The 20,340-nt window shown below is 52.9% G+C and overlaps 1 protein-coding gene across 3 annotated transcripts in view; it reads left to right on the top strand.

Annotated features, from left to right (window-relative positions):
* LOC144287117 (metalloproteinase inhibitor 2) overlaps nucleotides 1-15,909 on the top strand; it is a 47,867-nt gene extending 31,958 nt beyond the window's left edge. For all 3 annotated transcript variants that reach the window (XM_077854462.1, XM_077854461.1, XM_077854463.1), the window contains 4 exons: nucleotides 1,235-1,335; nucleotides 3,280-3,388; nucleotides 11,433-11,557; nucleotides 12,996-15,909. In XM_077854462.1, the coding sequence (XP_077710588.1) occupies nucleotides 1,235-1,335; nucleotides 3,280-3,388; nucleotides 11,433-11,557; nucleotides 12,996-13,193 (533 nt within the window). In that variant the 3' untranslated portion in view covers nucleotides 13,194-15,909. The remainder of the gene's footprint in view (nucleotides 1-1,234; nucleotides 1,336-3,279; nucleotides 3,389-11,432; nucleotides 11,558-12,995) is intronic.
* The last annotated feature ends 4,431 nt before the right edge of the window (nucleotides 15,910-20,340 follow it).

Below are 20,340 nucleotides of genomic sequence, written 5' to 3'. Positions count from 1 at the left end.
CGGGTCCTGGCTTAATTGCTGGTAGGAAGGAAACCCTGTGGTGCATGGCCCATGAGCGGACGTTACCGAACCTTCCCAGCCTGACCTCTTCCCGTCTCCTTCATCCTTGTGTCATGGTCTGGGACCGTTTTCTTTCTGTTTGGCCTCCTTCCTGGGCCTCTGTCCAGTGGGGTCTGTGAGCATTTCCTCACCCAGCTCGATGGCCTCTGGGGGGGCCGAGCACTCTGACCCTTTGCCTGTCATGCCCCTGATAGAACGTGTTATTACTATTTTTTTAAATAAATTTTATTTATTTTGAGAGACAGAGGCAGAGACACAGGCAGAGGGAGAAGCAGGCTCCATGCAGGGAGCACGACATGGGACTCCATCCCAGGTCTCCAGGATCATGCCCTGGGCTGAAGGCGGCGCTAAACCGCTGAGCCACCAGGGCTGCCCAGAACGTATCATTATAAAGCATCGTCCGTGGGACATTTATCCGGGACGCCTTTAGGACAGATTAGGAGTAGTAGGATAGACCTTTCCAATATAAGACCCCCAAACCTAACTATGATGGGGCCTCTTTGGAAGGCGGATATCCCTCTGCTTTCAGCCTGGAAAAGCCTGTTTGCAGTAGGCTGTGGATGGAGGCTGGGTGGTAGGAAGCCACCATCCTTAATTATATGATGATTGTGGCCCAGTTAATTTGCTTATCTGCTTGCCCAGCCGCAGCCTACTCGTTCGTTGGAGAGAATTTTAAAAAGCCCCAAAGCACTTAGGCGTGACATCAACAAAGAGCTTTATCAGTGACTACCCAGTAACCTCGCTACCGGTGAGACACCAGCCTTCTGCTTTGGGTCCCTGTCAACATTCTTTTTTTTTTCCCAAAGATTTTCTTTATTTATTCATGAGAGACACAGAGAGAAAGAGAGGCAGAGACACAGGCAGAGGGAGAAGCAGGCTCCACGCAGGGAGCCCAATGTGGGACTCGATTCCGGGACCCCAGGATCACGCCCTGGGCTGAAGGCAGACGCTCCACCGCTGAGCCACCCAGGTGTCCCACCTGTCAACATTCTTGCTGAAGAATCCTGGGACTGGAAGGGGTCTCAGAGCTTCACCCCTCACCCCTGCCCCTCGCCGTGGGTGGGGTCTGACACCGTGCAAGAGGCTGGCTTCATCGTGCCCCCACCCCCACCCCGCCCCGGAGCCAGGACAGCACTGTGGTGGCTCCACTCACCTCCCTGTCTTTGTTTTGCAGTGATTAGGGCCAAAGCGGTCAGTGTGAAGGAGGTGGACTCTGGGAATGACATCTACGGCAACCCCATCAAGCGGATTCAGTATGAGATCAAGCAGATAAAGGTACCGGGCACCACCGCCAGGTTGCTGCCTGGGCAGAGCCTCGGGAGGGCCGGGAGCAAGGTTGGGCCCCCCCCGCCCCCCGAGGAGGTGTCCTGCCTTCTTGAGTAACTCGGTACAGCCATCCCTCGAGCAGACTCGAGGGCTCCAAGCCACAGGTCAATCCGATTTTCCTTAATCTGTGACTGCCTGGAAAGTTGTGTGGACCTGCCATGTTCCCGTCGACCAGGTCATTGTAGAAATGTGTCCTCTTCATTTTGGTGGGTAGTAAATTTGTGGCAGAGTCTCAGCACGGTTACAGCGGTGGCCAGAGCTTCTGTGGAACATTCCGAGGGTGCCCGTCCTCAGCTGAGCCAGTGCGAGGTTCGAAGGCCCGAGAGCTTGGCCGTTGCATCTGGGAGCCCTCACTCCCACAAACTGTGCCGTGGGGTCTCCCTCACCTGGTCAGCCTTCGAGTCTAAGAGGAAAGAGGGGTCCCGTGGGCAGGTGTGGTGGGGGCCGGCTTCCCCGAGGAGGACATGGAGCCCACGGCCTGGCCAGTGGCGGAGGGGATCCGCCAGGTGGGAGCGGGACGGGCAGGCGTGGGGACTGAGCACTGAAGGGGAGGTGGAAGGGGAGGTCAGTTGTTTCAGAACGTTGTCCATGTTCAAGGGCGAGGAGCTCGTGTTGGAGAGGAGACGGGGTGGGAGACGAGGTTGGAAGGACAGGACCGGCCGTGGAGGAAGGCGATCTTGTCTCAGTCACTAACTCCGTCCCCAGGGGAGGAGGACGTCCTAGGCGCTGTCCCTGGAGAGACGGCTTCATAAAGGCAGGAGTTGTCGCTGTCTGTGTTTTTTTTTTTTTTTCAAAGATTTTATTTATTCATGAGAGACACAGAGAGAGAGAGAGAAAGGCAGAGACACAGGCAGAGGGAGAAGCAGGCTCCATGCAGGGAGCCCGACGTGGGACTCGATCCCGGGACCCCGGGATCACACCCCAGGGTGAAGGCAGGCACTAAACCGCCGAGCCCCCGGGCCGCCCGCTGTCTGTGTTTAATTGTGTTACAAAAATACAAAGAAGCGGGGAACACGTGTTATCAGGAGGTCCACGAAATGCTTACTCATTGCATCCGTGTCATCCGAGGGGCGACCTGCTCTCTCGGGGCCTAAGTCCCTACGCGAGGGAGAGAGAACGTCTCTGTTCTTGCAACCTCATCGGGGCGTCCTGAAGAGGCAGGTGTTGACACCAAGAAGCATGTTTGGTCTCCGTGAAAGATGGCGAGGTCTCGGTGACGGCGCGTTGTTGTCACCGTCGGCCTCACCTTCCCTGGGTGGGATGAGCTGAGCTTTTGCATCTCAGGATACTGGGATGGCCCCTTTTTATTGGGGTTTGCTTGTTGAAACTCCGCCCTCCCCCCAAACCCCGTGCTAGTCACCTTGGGGTAGGCACAGCAGAAATCCTCATGAAGCTCCATGGACTCGCACAGCCTGAGGGTGTGCGTCCTCTGTCGTGTGGTCCCTGAGCGTGTGCGCTTTGCCCCTTCCACCTTCTCCCTCCCCCACACCCCCAGCTTCTGCTGGGCTGCATGCACCCCACGGCCCGGATGGAGGGATGGAGGGCCATCCTCAGCGCACACTCACGTCCCCAGCTGTCACTATCCCCACCCAGTGGGGCAGCAGGGATCCCCGGCCGTGGCGGGAACCCTCCATCTGGGCGGCAGACTCATCCCCAAAGTAGAGGAGCAGTTGAGAAGTCAAACCCCACTGGCCCCTGGAGTCATAGCCATGGTGCCTCCCCCATCAAGTAGCCAACGCTTGATCAAAGTTCCTGCCAATACCCTAAGGAAGTGGTCCTCCCCGATGGGTCGGAGTCACCTGGAGATACACTTGCCTCTCTGCGGGGCGGGGGACGCGGACTCTGTTGGCCGTGTGGGCCGGGTCTGCTCACGTCTCACCTTCGTCTTTCCAGATGTTCAAAGGACCAGACAAGGACATAGAGTTTATCTACACGGCTCCTTCCTCCGCCGTATGCGGGGTCTCCCTGGACATCGGAGGAAAGAAGGAGTATCTCATTGCGGGTATGTAGATGGATGTGCACGTGGCACGTTCTTAGAGGCCGTCGGGGTGTTGTGTCCAGGCCCCCAGGGCTGCGGGGAGCCCGAGGCACCGCAGGGCTGTCCCGAAGCCTCTGGGCTTCCCTGCCTCTTCCCGTCTGAGAATTCCTGGTGGATTCTCGCCTGCCCCCCACAACGGGGGAACCAGGGTGCCTTGATGGGGAAACACGTAAACCGGTATCCACAGGTGATGCGAGGTCGGGGCAGACACCAAGAGGTGAGCATTTTTGCCTTTTGCTCCTGAAAGGAAGGCACCTGCCAGATGCTGGAAATGCTCACCGCTGGGCGGGAGGCGTTAAAAAAAAAAAAAAAAAGTGTTAAATCTGCTGGTATCAGGATGTCCTCTACCTGTGCAGCAACTTTGTTCATCGCCTCTTTCTTTCTTTCTTTTTCTTTCTTTCTTTCTTTCTTTCTTTCTTTCTTTCTTTCTTTCTTTCTTTTTCTTTCTTTCTTTCTTCTTTCTTTCTTTTCTTTCTTTCTCTCTTTTTCTTTCTTTCTTTCTCTTTCTTTCTTTCTTTCTTTCTTTCCTTTCTTTTTCTTTTTTATCACAGTAAAATATACGTAAAGTCTGCCGTTTTAACTATTTTTAAGTGTCTGGTTCATTAGCGTTAAGCACATTCCCGCTGTCGCACGGCAATACCACCATCCCTCCCTCCTTTCATCTTGTAAAACCGAAACTCTGTCCACATGAAACACCAGCTGCCCAGTCGCCTCCCCCGGCCCCTGGCGCCCACCGTCCTACTGTCTGTCTTGGGATTTGGCTCCTCTGGGGACTCCCATGGAACTGGAATTAGACAGTGTTTGTCCTTTGTGACGCTGACTTCACTGAGCATCACGTCCTCCAGGTTCCTCCACGACGTAGCAGGGGTCAGGGCGTCCTTCCTTCTGAGGCTGAGCAACAGTCTGTTCTGGGGAGAGACCACGGCCGAGATTCGGGACTGGGTCATTCTTCACCGTGGGGCTGTCCTGTGCAACATCCCTGGCCTGTACTCGCTGGTTGCCCCAAAATCCCTCCCCGAATTGTGGTGTCTCCAGACATCCCCAAATGCCCCTGACAGTCCCCTCGGTCCCCAAGTCGAGACCCACTGGTCTAATAGGGATGATGGAAATGCTGCATGTGCTGCTGTCTTTGGCAGCCGCTCCCTGCATGTGGCTACTGAGTGCTCAGAAACTGGGGCTCTAATTTGACTTCATGTGTACGTGTAAGCGGCGATGTGCAGCTGGTGGCCGCAGGACTGGCCAGTGCTGTCTCGGTCAGGCCGGAACATCACCGCCCTCTTTCCGAGGAAATAGGAGTTGGGTCGCTAACTTGGGAAGAGACGTAGTGGAGGGGACAGCTCCCCTAGTCTGACGTTTAGTTTTGTGATACAAGCCAAATGTAATCATAGAAGTACATTCTGAACCCAAAATCTCTGTGATTCGAGGGATTTCCTTCTGTTTGGATTCTTTGTACTTTTTCCCCCATTCATGGATAATTTTTTTTTTCATGGGGAATATTTTATTTATTTTTTAAAAGATTTTCTTTATTCATGAGAGACACAGAGAGAGAGAGAGAGGCAGAGACACAAGCAGAGGGAGAAGCAGGCTCCACGCAGGGAGCCTGACGTGGGGCTCGATCCCGGGTCTCCAGGATCAGGCCCTGGGCTGACGGCGGCACTAAACCGCTGAGCCACCTGGGCTGCCCATGGAGAATATTTAAAAAAAAAAAACAATACATGCTTAGTGGGTGCCCACTAGGTGCCTTGCACTGCACCTGGTGTGACGGGAGTTCAACAGGAGAGCTCCTCCTGGAGGGAGGTGCACACATGTTCCCACTGTGGGGACAGGAGAAGAAACTAGAGAATAAAACAAGTGTTTTTTGGGGGCGTGGGCTGGGGTGGGGACTGTGAGCATCAAGCAAGCGCTCGGGAGGAAGAGACCATCTTGGGTGGCAGGTGCAAGCATAGGCTGTGCCTCGGGCACCTGGGGGTCCCTGCCAGGGGTGGGGGGATGGAGAGGATGCAGTGGGGAGCAAGTGGGGCAGAAGACACGGGGCTCACCTCTCCTTGGGTAACACCTCCCTCCCTTACAACGCTCATGCTCAGCATCCATGTGACTGGTTCCATCAAGACTTCTGTCCCTTTCCTTGGGGATGATGGGAGATTTTTTTCCTTCTTTTATGGGCACTTCTGACCTTTCTAAAGGTTTTCTTAAGAGCACCTACTATTTCTTAAGTTTTATTGAGCTATAACTCGCACAACATACCATTCACCCATTTAAAGGGCGTCATTCAGCGGTTTGGGTGATTCATCAAGGTGTGCACAGCCACGGCCACGGTTGGAGAACCCTGTACCCTTCAGCTGTTTTACCCCCACCCCCGGCCCCCACGCCTCTCACCCCAGCTCCAGCAACCACCAGTCTGTTTTATTTTTCTTTCTTTTTTTTGACTCTGTGAGTTTCCCTATTTCTCAGTCCTGTGAATGGAACTGTAGACTCTGGTCCCTTGTGTCTGGCGTCCGTCACTCGACACAGTGTTCAGCGCGGCATTTGAAAAGTTCATCCACGTTGTGGCGTGAGTCAGAACTTGACTCCTTTTTCTGGCTGAATGCTATTTCATTGACTGGATAGACCATAGTGTGTCTCCCCACGTGTCACCTGGTGGACATCGGGGCTGTTTCCACCTTTGGGCTCGTGTGCACGACGCTGCTCTCAGCTCCCATCAAGTGTTTGCGTGGCTGTGTTTTCATCCCTCTCGGGCCACTGTGTAGGAGTAGAATTTCAGGGCATATGGTGACTATGTTTAATCGTTTGAGGAACTGCCAGACTGTTTTCCAAAGCAGCTGCACCATTTTACATTTGCAGTATCTACTATTTTTACAGTAAGAAAAACAAAGTCAACCAGAGAGAGAGAGAGAAAGAGAGGGATGGGGACAGAATCACGAAGCAGGGACCTTCCTGACGGTGCTGTCCCCGTGATACGGGGGACGGCAAGGCAGGCAGGTGCCCAGAACACGTGGCACGTGGGGTGCGGGCCCACAGGGAAGGCCGTTCAGGGGACCCGGGTCCGTGTGTGCACGGGACCATCAGCGTCTGTTTTGTCTCCTTTTGATACGTCCCCGTATTGGTGACATTTTACAAATGACATCTATTGCTTTTATGGTCAGAAAAATAAGCCCTGGAGAGAAGGGGAAGGAGATGAGTCCTCCCATGGTGCAGGGAACTTGCTGCCCTAAGGAATCAACAGCCTCTGGGTTTCAACACCTGGTTTTGTGCGGGTTCCTGAGGACTAACCCTTCAGGAGCACCTGGCCCCGGGGTCGGGCTCCTCGCACTGCCCTCTAGAGGCAGCCGGCCAGACTGCAGAGCTGCTCGCGGAGGGAGCGAGGACCCCCGAGTCCCACCCCGTGGGCTCCTGGGTGGGAAGGTGACCTAGGTCTGGTTTCACATACCAGGCTTCACGTTGCCCTGTTCACGGAAATAGGAAAATGCCCCTTTCCTGGCCCTGCCGGTCTCTAAACGCTCCTCGCGTGGGTTCTGTTCAGTCCTCACAGCTCCTTACGGTGAAGGTGCTGGTCTGGTCCCCGTTTTACAGATGAGGGAATCGGAGGAGTAGAGAGGTGAACAGTGTGCGCCTGGTCCCATGGCGTGTGCCTGAACCCGCTTTCACACACCGATTGTTAAATTCTGCTTGATGTCTCTCTCCCTGGTGCCTTGAAGGAAACCAGGGTGCGAGTGTTCGTGGCGTGGATTTGGCAGGTGCCGAGCACTGGGGCTCTCTCTCCTGGGGGTGGAGTGGGAGCTGGTTGTTAGGCATTCCCCAGTACGCCCGTGCCTGGGCCACACTGCCAGGAGGATCTTCCTGGTCCCCAGGCCTCTGATGCTCTGCCGTGGTCCAGGTTTTAGAAATCTCGTGGCTCCAGCATCTAAGCCAGCAGCCCTCCACCTGCACAGCCTGTTGGACTCCCTTGGGGTGTTTGTTAGATGTCCTGGATCCCAGGTGGCACTGTAGACCAGTTCCAAGCAGGATCTCCAGGGATGTGGCCTGGGCATCAACATTTCTGAAGCTCCCCAGGAGAGACCAGTGTATAGCTGGTGGCGAGAGCTGGCATCTAACCAGAACCTTCCTTGCCCTGGGTCAGAGGCAGAAGACCTTTCATTGCAGAGGGCTGAGCCCGAGCAGCCGAGGCCTGTCACCTCCTTTACAGAGGTGCCTCCGGACATTATTTTCATCTCCTGGGGCTCTTTGTGGTCACTCAGTCCTGCCTATTGTCCAGAGATCCTGAGGACCCTGGCGCTGCCTTCTATTCCATGAGATGGATAGGCCGGACTGTAGGGACGACAGCCCAGAAGATGGATTGTGTCCGGCAGTCAGGAGCCCCGGCATGTCATGTCTGCCGAGTATGTGGCTCAAGTCCTCTCTCCCTGTCCCACGGACCATGAAGCGTGCGTGTCCCACGTGGCTGCTTAGAAAGTGTGGGTGCAGAACAAGAGCTGAGGGAAGAGGCTGCACACAGCCGCTTTGCGGGGATTACTTCGCTAGTGGTTGCCTTGTGTTATTTCAGGGGACGTGGTAGGAGAATCTCTTTATCTATTTTGCTCAGCCCCTCTTCTGGAAGGAAGAGGCTTCTGCATCCAAAGGAAATGTCGTGGGCAGCCCGGGTGGCTCAGGGCCTTAGCGCTGCCTTCAGCCCAGGGCATGATCCTGGAGTCCCGGGATCGAGTCCCACATCGGGCTCCCTGCATGGGGCCTGCTTCTCCCTCTGCCTGTGTCTCTGCCTCTCTCTCTGTGTCTCTCATGAATAAATAAATAAATCTTTGGAAAAAAAAAAAAAAAAAACAAAGGAAGCGTTGTGAGTCAAAGGTAAAAAGCCTGACCGTCTTGGTTACTTTGCAAACGTTGATATTCTCATACAGAAGCTCACTCGTTCGTCTTTGCTACTTATCATGTAACACGTGTGTGTCCTGTGCTGTTCCTACACCCGGGGCCATTACACCGTCCCCGTCTGAACCAGAAGACAATTCTCCAAGTAACGGTAGGGCACATCTTAAAGGCTGGCTACAACCAAAACCATCCAAATCGTAGCTCCGCCTGTAGTTAAACCGAAGAAGATATATTTTGTTTGAAGATCCATCTGCTTGTAACCGCGCTTGTCATCTACGGCTATTTCATGGGTAATACTGGAAGCAAACAAGGGACATGGGGCACATTTTAGTTTCTAGCTGGCCCTGGAGCCTATGATCAACAAAAGGCACTTCTAGCAGAGGCTGGCACACCCGTTATGGAGAAACCTGACTTCTTCCCCCAGCCGGGTGAGATGGCTCTGGGTCAAATCTGGTGTTTACTTTCTGAGCACAGACTCTCCATCTTGTTCTCCTGGAGGCAAGATGGGCCACCCAGAAATCACGGGGCACAGTAAACCACTCAGCCAGCGCTGGCAGTGGCCCCAGGAGTGACCGCACGGCCCGAGGCAGCCCACCTCCTCTTGGGCTGATGACTCAAGTTCACATGTTGAGCTGGGCACCATGAGACACTCATGTTCAGGAACTGTTACAGAATTGGCCCTATAATTTTCTTCTGCAGTCCTCTCCTCCAAGAGGAAAAAGAAGCCTACAGTCCTCAGTTACAAATTTTAATTAATTCCTGTTTTTCTCTCCAAGGAAGACTGTGCGTTTTTCCAAGGCAGACGTAGGAGGGTGTTGTAACAGATGTTCACGTCGTGCGGGCCCAGGGCCCAACCAAGCCTTAATGACTGTACCTGTACCGAAGGGGTGTCCTTTGAACTTTCTGAGATGCTGTTTCGTTTATACGTGACCTCCAAGGTGAACAGGAGCCCCATGGCCAGGACCGTGGAAGGTACACTCTGCGTGCTGCATCTCCGCGTCCGTCCATGTGCTACTCTCAGCCGGAGCATGAATTGGTGGCGAAAAGGTCAACAGGGAAGGTAGCAAAAAACAGGCAGATGATGAAGCAAACTGTTAGAACAAATACCCATGGTGTTGTCAGTAAACTTTTATTGCGCAGTTTACAATGTGTGAGGAACCGTGGATTAAAAAAAGATGCAGGCTTAACTCTTACCCTTCATACCTATGATCTGGTTAAGGAGCAAGACGCCTAAGAAAGGCAAGGAAAGGGGCGCCAGGGTGGCTCAATCGGTGAAGCTCTGCCTTCGGCTCAGGTCAGATCCCAGGGCCCTGGGATGGAGCCTCCATCAGGCTCCCTGCTCAGCAGGGAGTCTGCTCCTCTCTCTCCCACTACCCCTCCCCCCTGCTCCTTGTCTCTCTCTCTCTCTCTTTCAAACAAATAAATAAAATCTTAAAAAAAAAAAAAAAGGGCAAAGAACAGCACAGAGTGGGCCATCGCGAGTCAGGCAGCAGACAGCGCTGGTGAACTCGGAGGGTGGAGCCAGCATGAGTCCCACCCGGACCGACCGTCAGGCACCACCAGGCTGGGCTGGAGGGGCTGCAGGGTGGGGGGGACGGACAGGGAGGCAGTAATGAGCTCTTTGCCATCTGTCCCTTGCCTGCCCCCCCTTCGGCTACTCTGAACTCCTAGAAGTGCCTATATAGTTTTAGCAGGGGGAGAAAAAGGCAAACGCCTATTTTAGAAGTACTTAGAACCACCCAAACGCTTCTCTTCCATTAGTGGTTAGGATTCAGAACAAACGCTCCGGCATCAATCCTGCTCCTTGATCCTTTTCTGCACCTGGCATGTCGTTTGAGTCTGAACAGGTACGAGGGAAAGTAGAGCTCCCGGAGGTAAGCGGGCCGTTAGCACGGAAGTGAGAGCATCCCAGTCCCCATCCAGGGAGTGTGTCCGCGACCTGCCCGGCACACAGGACGTCCCCGTGCATAGCCTCAGGACAGCCGACCCGCATTTCTACCCGGCCAGGGGTCCCGGTTTGATTTATTCGAGACTGGGGCGCAGTCGCCAAGCTGCGTTATGCCCCGAAGTGCATTTCTATTCGTGGATCCTCCGCAGCCGGCGCTGTGCCTGAGATCACTACGTCGGCCGTCCCAGAGCTTTGTCAAGCGGAGAGCCCAGGGTGCAGCCCCGGCTCCCACCTGCCCCTCGGGGAGCCCCCCGCCACCCCGCCGGGCTCCACGGCTCACCGCTCGCTGGAAGGCCGAGATTTGAGGTGACCTCTCAGGCCTCACCTGAATGCACTTGGCTCGTGCCAGGGCTGCCACCAGCACGAGCGCTTCCGGAGAGGAAGGGAGGAGTCGACTGGGAGGCCCGAGGTAGGAAGGACAAACAGTGCCGCCGCCTCCGCGGTGAAGGGACGTCGGAGCTGATTTCCAGCTTGATGCAGATCCATGTTTTTGCTGTTCGCGGTGGAAAAACCCAGACAAGTTCAACGTCAAATGGACAACATGTTTGTGAACGATAAAACAGGGAAAACGTGATGTACACACACGATCTCTTTTGTGCAAACACACACGTGTGAAAGAATATTGGAAGGAAATGAGTCTGAGGGCTAGCTGTAGGAAAACGGGAGGTTTCTTTCGTGTCCCTTCCCTGTCTGCCAAGGGCTCTACGGTGAGCACGTGTCCTTTCTGTGCTCCGAGCGGACAGTCCATGGTGTGCCCGTCAGTGCGGGCTGCTGGGACAAAGCGGCACAGACCAGGCATTGACTCCCTCCCCGTCCTGGGGGCTGGGAGTCCGGCATCCAGGCGTGGGCAGGGCTGGTTCTCCTGGGCTCGCAGATGGCCGTCTCCTCCCCGAGGCCTCAGTGCCTGTCCCTCTGTCCGCGTCTGTGTCCTGATCTCTTCCTATAAGGACGCCTTTCTTATTGCATGTGGGCCCCCCCACCACGTGATCTCAATTAATCTCATCTCCAGATGCAGGTGCATCCTGAGGTGCTGAGGGTCAGGGCTTCACATGGAAATCTTGGCGGGGCTGCTGCTCAGCGCACAACACACGGTGTCATGGGCAATGAACCTCCACGCACCCAAGCTGCACTTGGGTGCCGGAGGTCGGCAGGAGGAGGACCCGTATCTTGTGCTGAGCTGGGTGATCCCTGTCTCCTCAGGAAAGGCCGAGGGGAACGGCAAGATGCACATCACCCTTTGTGACTTCATCGTGCCCTGGGACACCCTGAGCAGCACCCAGAAGAAGAGTCTGAACCATAGGTACCAGATGGGCTGTGAGTGCAAGGTAAGCTGGCGCCACCTGCCTCTGGGCTTTACCTCATCACCTCCTTCTCCAGGAGGACTGCCGGGCTTTCCAGGGCCTCTCAGGCCCCGGGGTCCTCAGGACAGGGCTCTGGGGAGGGACGGCCTCTCCACAGCCAGGAGCCCCGAGGAGGCATGCCCCTGTAGACGGATATTTGGGAGGTCAGGGGCATCTGGCCTTGTGGCCAGTAGCTCCTAGGAAGGAGACCTTCCCGGGGGAGGAATTTTTTGGAGAGGACAGGGTGCTGTGAGTACTCTTTACAGATGCAAAAGTGCAAAGACTTGAGTGCCTTGGGAAAGAACATCCCAGCCCGAGGGCCAGTGTTCCAGCCATATCCAGGCCCTGGGGCCACGGAGAACCCTGACACCCCACCTCCTTCTTACAAGCAGCCTGGAGGGGTGCCTGGGTGCCTCAGTCTCAGGCCATGATCTCGGGGTCCTGGGATCAAGCCCCACGTTGGGCTCCCTGCTCCGTGGGGAGTCTGCTTGTCCCACTCCCTGTGCCCCTGCTCGTGTTCCCCCCTCAAATAAATAGATTAAAATGTCCCAGAGGTCGTGCTAAGCAGTTAGAGCAGCACCAACATTAAGTGCAGCTGTAGGCAGGAGGATCTCCAGGGCCCCAGGCCTGGGTCCTCTCTCTCCCGCCGCCCGAGCCTCGGGCCCCAGCAGGAAGCACCACCAGGCACCAGGGCGCCTCTGTCCCTGGAAGTGGGTCTGGGGCCGGAAGGCTGCAGGGACTGGCTTCTGCTGATGGGCGCTGCTCACGCAGCCCTCGTGCTAGCGCTGGCACATCATCACGAGCCAGTCCCTCGGCTCATTCAAAGTGAGAATTGTGACCTACAGCCACATGGACGTGGAGCAAAGTCCTCCGTGTCCAACGTGCAATCAAAACGAGCTCCTCCCTGCCCCTCTTGTGGACTCGGTTCCTCCGCAGAGATGCTACTTGCCGATCCCCTCAAAGCCCATGCATATGCTTCAGGGAAAGATACCAACCTTTTCATTTGGAACCCAGCTCCAGGGAATTTCAGACCCTCTGTGGTGGTGGGGGGGAGGGCAGCACTGAAGCCTTTGCTCAGGCTCAGGGATGGTAGACCAGATGGCCCAGAGCAGAGGGGCACCTACAGTGGGTGTGGGTGCGGGGGCTACTGCCCAGGGGTCCTCCTGGCCCTGCCCCCTCCCAGGTAGGCTGCCTGCTGCTGTTTAGAGAGGAGGGGGCGCTCAGGAAAGGCTGCGGATGGAGCAGTTGACTCGAGCCCCCACTCCCCGCCGCCACCCCTGCCCCCCGCCTCTGTGCTCATGTGGTCATTCATTTAACAAACTGCCCTTGAACATCTTTGCGGGGCATGTGGCTAGGCTCTGGAGATGCCCCCTTGAGTGGCCTCGGTCCCTGACCGAATCCGCCTCCGTGTCCGTCTTCCTAGATCACGCGCTGCCCCATGATCCCGTGCTACATCTCGTCTCCGGATGAGTGCCTCTGGATGGACTGGGTCACGGAGAAGAGCATCAATGGGCATCAGGCCAAGTTCTTCGCCTGCATCAAGAGAAGCGACGGCTCCTGTGCATGGTACCGCGGAGCGGCACCCCCCAAGCAGGAGTTTCTCGATATTGAGGACCCGTAAGCAGGCCAACAGCACCCCTTTGGCCAACGGAAAAGCCTCCAAGAGTTTAGACTGGTCCAGCTCTGACATCCCTTCCCGGAAACAGCATGAATAAAACAGTCATCCAAGTGGGTCTAAATTAGTATGATTCTCCTCTTACCCCCACCTCCCTTTGAAACATGGCCGTGGGCCCTCACCCCATCTGCCGGCCTGGGCGGTGTGTGTCCCAGGCTTCCATCCTTGGGTGCAGGCAGGGCTGGGGCGCACGGGCCCAGCCCCAGCCCTGACACTGTCACAAACACTGAGCAGGTCGCACATGGGCGTCCCCCAGGCCTGGTCAGGGCAGAGCCTGGAAATGTGCATTTTGCAGAAAATTTTGAGGGTCGTTGCAAGACTGTGTAGCAGGCCTACCAGGTCCCTTTCATCTTGAGAGGGGCAAGTCCCTCGTTTCCTGCAGCTTCCACACCTCTGGCCCTAGGGTGGCAGGCCCTGCCCCTTGCAAGTGCCCCTGTCTCCTCTGTGCTCCTCGTGGACTCCCGGTACCTGTGACTCCCATAAATACAGAAGCAGCCCTGGACCAGTGGTGGGCTCTCGGAGGAGCCGCGGTTAATCCTGTTAATCAGCAGAATCGCAGTGGGAGCCACGCTCCAGGGCCTCGTATGAAGTGGGTGACATGTTTCAGCTTCAGCCAAGTCCTTCCAGTGCCCCCACCACATGCCCCGACACTGGGGGAGTCTATGGCATTCCGCCCTGAGGGCAGACATTTGGGGGGGACGCTTGGCTCCCCTTGCAGTTTACTCCCAGGCTTCTGAAGTCATTTTGGCTTGCTCCTCCTTCTGCCATCAGGCTTCCAGATGAGTTGCACACGCTGGCTTTGCAAGGGGTTGCGTGTGGCCAGCGGCCTGGGCTGGCTGTGCCCTGTTTGCACATCCAGGGGCCATTGAAAACTGGGTCTTGCTGTGCCCCCCAACGCACCTCAGAGCCCCTCCCTCCAAGACGGACGGTCACTGTGCTGGGCATGGATTTCTGTGAGTGAAGTTAGCTGGGCATGTTGTGAAGTCTTACCTAGGAAGGGAAAAACGGGGAGGTAGGCGAGTTCGATGGATCTCTCTCTGGGCCTCCCGGATGCTGTGGCCAACATCCCGTTGTTTGAAAGATGAATTCTCAGTTGTTGTATGAACCCAAGCTCCAGGTGTACCAACCTCCATGTATATTTGTCACATTAAGATCTCTTGGTCAAAAAACATCATAGGGGGACTAGAGAACCTGTTGTTTTATCCTAAATGTGGTTTTCTGCTGCAAGTAAAATGGAGGTTGATGCAGGCAGAAATCTGTCAGTAACGAAAATCTTTTTCTTCCTACTTGTAAAGATAAACTCTTGTGAGTTTTTCTTGCATGTCGGGCAAACACACCTGTACACGAGCACGTGCGCACGCACACGCTGCAACCCAAGTCTGTCCGCCTGTGAGTGGTCCTTCTGCAGAATGCTTCCAAAGTCACCATGTTCTCAGTGTTGCTCTGTTCAGCGGTGACCCCAAAGCACCTGTAAGACTCCTGACCCCCAAGTGGCGTGTGAGCCCCCATGCCTGCCGGGACCTGGTCAGTGTAGATTTTGATGACTTCCCTCTCTTGGGCAGACTAGGAGAAAATCCAGGAATTAGCCCCCGCTTCCAGGGTGTTTTCATGCTGTACAGTGATAGAAAGTTTGTAAGATGTCATAATGGACCAGTCCATGTGATTTCAGTATATACAAGATCACCAGACCCCTCCAATCAATATAACACCCCACCCCCGTTTGCTTCCTGTATGGTGTTATCATATGTAACATTTACTCCTGTTTCTGCTGATTTTTTTTTAATGTTTCAGTTTGTTTCTGACATCTGTTGTAATCATTCCTGTGCTGTGTTTTTTTATTACCCTTGGTAGGCATTAGACTTGCACTTTTTTTTTTTTTTTTTTTTTTTTTAAGGTTTCTGCATCGTGGAAGCATTTGACCCAGAATGGAAAGCAGGGCATGGTAGCTAGCCTATGATGGTGGATTCCTTCAGATGTTTTCTTTCCTTCTTTGAGTATGGTTGCTTTTTCCATCTGCTACCTTTTGTTCTCTGGTTCAAATCATTACAGAGTAAAGGGTCTTTGAGTTGGTCGGTTCCAAAAGATGGCCTTTATACTCAATCCACACACATTGGTCTTCTAGCCATGCTGAGCAGAAAACAAAAACAGAAACAGAAAAACCAAGATGAAGTGCCCAGTGGCAGCCAAGAGACAAAGCCACTCAAATACCGTCAGAGTAAACCATTGCAACGTGCATGTAGTGGAAGAAGGCTCTCCATTCGGCATTGTTTAATTTATATGTTATGTTCTACGCACTGCTCGTTCCTCCCTCCATTCTTGTCTTCATGCAAGCAACTCAAAATATTTAAAATGAAGTTTACATTGTAGTTATTTTCAAACCTTTGCTTGTTAAGTATTAAGAAATATCGGACTTGCTGCCATAATTTAAAGCTTTGTTTGATTGTGTTTGTTTTTGCTTGGGTTGTTGTTTTGTTTTGTTTTGTTTTGTTTTAACTTTTGGGCAATGTGTTTTTGCTGGAATATGAAGTCTGAGACCTTCCTGTGCTGGGAAGACGTGAGAGCTGTTGAACGTTGACAAGCAGACTGCGCATGTCTCCGATGCTTTGTATCATTCTTGAGTGATCGCTCGGTCAATGGACAATAAACAGTATTATATCAAGAACGCTGGCTCTGTCTGGGTGGCTATATCCGACGTCCTAGCTTAAGAACTGAGCACCTCAAAAAAAATAATAAAAATTAAAAAATAAAAATAAATAAAAATAAAAAGAACTGAGCACCTCCAGAGGATCCTGTCCCGTGGAGGTGGCGACGTGTGTCCCGGAGAAGGAGAGGCTCTGGGTGCTTTGGGGAGAACGTGGGAAAGTGCAGCAGAGAGAGGGGGCGGGCAACCGGGAACGTGGTTTTCTTAGATCGGCCAAGAGGAGAGCGCATGTGACAGGGGCCCCTTTGTTCATTTGGCACGTGCATCTCACTTTCTGTCCTGGAGCGTTCCCGGCACACAAACCTAGGAAAGCAGAGCCCTGTGCCCATCGTGCATCTCTAACACTATGCAATTCATGGTCCTCGTCTTCCTTCTTTGCTGACACCCTCACCCCACACAGCCCGCCCAAGGTTACCGCAAAGGGGAATTCCAGACATGAAACTACTATCAGTAAATGTTTCAGTCCATATCTTTTAAAAATAATAACTATTTAAAAAAAAAACTTCCAAAAAATAAAAAAATTAAAAACCATAAAATAAAAGTAAATAAATAAATAATAAAAAAATAATAAAATAAAATAAAAAAACACTTCCAGGGCTCCTGGCTGGTTCAGTTGGTAGAGCATGGGACTCTTGATCTCAGGGGCTGTGGGTTCGAGCCCTATCTTGGGTACAAAGATTACTAAAAATTTTTTTTTAAAACCTACAACATTTCCAAAATACTTTTATCGCACCTTAAAAATGTCATTAGGATCCATTGGTGTCTAGTCAGTGTTGACATCTCTTCCATGCTTTATGATGGTCCACTGGCTTGAATCAGGACCCTAATAAGGGCTGTACATTGCATTTGCTCTCGAGGTTCTGTTTTCTACAGGTTTTCCTCCTCTCCTCCTCTTAAGCTGGGAAAGACGGCCCCGTCATAACCTAAACTTGAACCAAGTCTCACGTCGCTTCAGGTCACCATAAAAAAACTCTTTAAAGGTCTGTTTGAATACTTCCTCACCCCCTGGGCCATTTGTGGATTCGTCACATCAGGGACACACCAGAAGGTTGGTGTTTCCCATTTAATGCAGCTGCTACCCGGTCAGCAGGAACAAGCTTCTGGATGCCTTTGTGAGGCCACAGAGAGGCTAGTAGGGGACAAAGTTTGCATTGATGCCTGTATCACTAAACATTAAATGTCATGCATTTCCTATCACCTATGGCAAAAATGTTTGGCCTGTTTTTTCCACCTGCTCAATGAGGGAAACGGTTGAGCCACATGTCAGAAGAGTGCTATCAAAACCCTCTGTGCTGTGTAAATACCCTTGCCTGGCATTTGTGCTCCTCCGGGCCTGTAGGCCCCATGGGGTCCTAGCAAACAATGCTCAGACGACTGCTACCGATGTCATTTATTTTATGTAATTGAGGTCAAATGTGACTTCTGAAAAACACTTCTCATTATGGAAATTTTCAAATATATAAAGAAATGCAGAGAGTGAGCTAACAAACTCCATGCACCTATGACCCCATTATTATCCGAATTTTCTCTGTCTTTGCAAACAATTTTGAATTGGTTTGAGGACCCACTTACAGGGTGAGCAGACTGTTGCAGATGCTCCAGACACCATTATTCCCATCCTCAGGCTCACTCATTCTGTGAAAGGAATGTGAATGGGGGACTGGGGTCCGAACCCCCAACAGACACATGAGGGTTTGCAGCAACAGATACTGCAGAATCCAATGTGAAAAGGCCCCGGGGCAGCCACCAGGACTGGTTAAAACATCGAGAAGTTTGGGTAGCACTAGCTTTTCCCTGTTAATTGTTTTTTGTTTTTTTTTTTAAGATTTTATTTATTCATGAGAGACACACACAGAGAGGCAGAGACACAGGCAGAGGGAGAAACACGCTCCCTGTGGGGAGCCCCATGTGGGACTCGATCCCGGGACCCCGAGGTCACACCCTGGGCTGAAGGTGGCGCTAAACCGCTGAGCCACCCGGGCACCCCTTCCCTCCTAATTGTTAATGGGTATGTTCAACTGATCTAACTTAACGAAACAGGGGAGCCGCAGATATTTTTCTGGGGTCAGTTTTATTATGGACAACCTTCTGCTACCACAGATCTTACAGTAAGACTTTGAAACTCCTGTATGAACAGGTTCTATCTTTAGCCTTGGGTTCGAGCTCAGAGCTGACCCGCAGCTCGCCTTGTCGCGCCCAGTTGCTGTGAGTCCTCTGCAGCGAAAGCAGCGCTTTGATTTGGGGACACCATCGGCTCCAACAGCAGATTTCCTCGTTCAGGAAACAAACTGTGAAAGAAAAAAGACTCAAACACGGTTCTGTCCATTTTTCATTTCCTAACAACCAGAAGGAATATTCCTTCCCAGGTAAATGAAACAAAAACGTGAGGCAAGTCCAAATCTGAGTCTGCAAAATGGTGGGGTGTCAGGTGGGAGCCCATAGCAGAGAAAGAGCAAGTGCTCAAGAGAGTTTGAGGATGGGATCCAAGACGGGGTCCAGAGGCAATGCTGCATACGTGACCTGGAAATAAAGAGGAAGGTTTAATTTTTATTTTTAGGCCACCCAACATGTTTTGCTTTACCCCTTCAAGCCACCTTGGTGGGGAGTTGTGGGGCACCAGGTGCAAGACTCCAGCCAGGGAGGCTCAACAGAGACCTTGTCCCCGTGGTTTTTATTGGGTGCTGGTCATGCAGGCACCCTCTCCCCAGCGTGTAGCAAAATTCCAGCCTCCCAGCAGGAGAGCAGGTGCTCAGCATAAACATTTGAGGCACAGGATCCATTCTTTTTTTGTTTTTGTTGTTTTAAATAGGCTCCACACCAACATGGGGCTTGAACTCACAACCTCAAGATCAAGCATCATATGTTCCATAGTTACTGAGCCAGCCAGGTGCCCCAGGATCCATTCTTACCAGAGAATGGGGGAACCCTCCCGAAATCCAAGTTCCCAGACACTAACCCTGGACCTGGGCCCTCAAGAGAGAGCGGTCCTGGGCCTGCCGCCTGCCATGGGAGTCTTGCAGGACAGACAGCCTCTGGCCTGGGCCCCACTGGGGTCTGTACCCCCTCCTCCCCAGGCCGGCCCTGACACGGCAGGAACAGTCGACTTGGGCCTGCTCTGTGTGCCTCCCTGGGCGCCTGCGGACTTTGGAGGCTCCAATGCAAGGTGGTGCTGGGATTTTATTTTTTATTTTATTTATGATAGTCACACAAAGAGAGAGAGAGAGAGGCAGAGACATAGGCAGAGGGAGAAGCAGGCTCCATGCACCGAGAGCCCGACGTGGGACTCGGTCCCGGGTCTCCAGGATTGCGCCCTGGGCCAAAGGCAGGCACCAAACCACTGTGCCACCCAGGGATCCCGGTGCTGGGATTTTAAAGAGAAAGTCTTGGACTCTCTTGAAAAATGTATGCAATCTAGTCCTGAGGCCAGACAGGGATACGTGCCTTGCTTCAAAAAGAACAGTTACAGCACTGTGCAAAGTAACACTGCGTCCCAGAGAACAACTAGTGGGACCTAAGAAAGGGAACGAAACCCAAAAGAATGAAGTGAGGGGTAGTGGGGTTGACTTTTGGGGGAGGGAGGTAGTTTGTGGCAAGGAGGAGAAGGGGTCATGAGGACAGTGGGGTACCAGCGGCCTCCATAAAGGTTCGAGCTGGATTTCGGTGTCAGCATTTGGGGGGAACTATCCCTACACACACAGAGAAAATACACACCTGTGCATTTATGCTGGCTTCGTGTTTTTTTTGGGGGGGGGGTTTGGGGGGTTTTGTTTGTTTTTATTTTTATTATTCATTTATTTATTACCTTTTTTTTTGAGATTTTATTTATTTATTCATGAGAGACACACAGAGAGGCAGAGACACAGGCAGAGGAAGAAGTAGGCTCCCTGCAGGGACCCTGATGTGGTACTCGATTCCTGGACCCAGGATCACACCCTGAGCCGAAGGCACACGCTCAACCACGGAGCCACCCAGGCATCCCTTTGTTTTGTTTTTAATTTTTTTAGTTTTTTTTTTAGAGAGAGAAAACTGCCTTGGGAGGGGAGGAGGAGGCAAGCGAGTGGCCAGCACAGGAATTTAAGGCCTGTCGGCTATTTTTTGGCCAAACCACCAAACACATTCATGAAAAAGTAAGTTTTGTGGGTCAAATTCCATCGCAGCCCATCCATAGTCCAAGGAGAGAAGGTCTAATACGGCTTTGGGAACCTGTCATGTGGCTTTTCCTTGGTGAGTGCAGCCAGAGGAGGGTTTGGCAGTTTCTAGAAACGGGAAATTGTTAGGGTTGTGTAGGCCCAGCCGGAGCGACTCATAGGAACCAAACTCACAACAACAGATGTAAAAATCAGAATTATTAATTTACAGTTAGAGGGCAGCCAGGGGGGCCCAGCGGTTTAG

This window comes from Canis aureus, chromosome 16 (genome assembly GCF_053574225.1).
Source record: "Canis aureus isolate CA01 chromosome 16, VMU_Caureus_v.1.0, whole genome shotgun sequence".
Lineage (NCBI taxonomy): Eukaryota > Metazoa > Chordata > Mammalia > Carnivora > Canidae > Canis > Canis aureus.
This window is presented reverse-complemented; position numbering and strand designations above follow the sequence as displayed.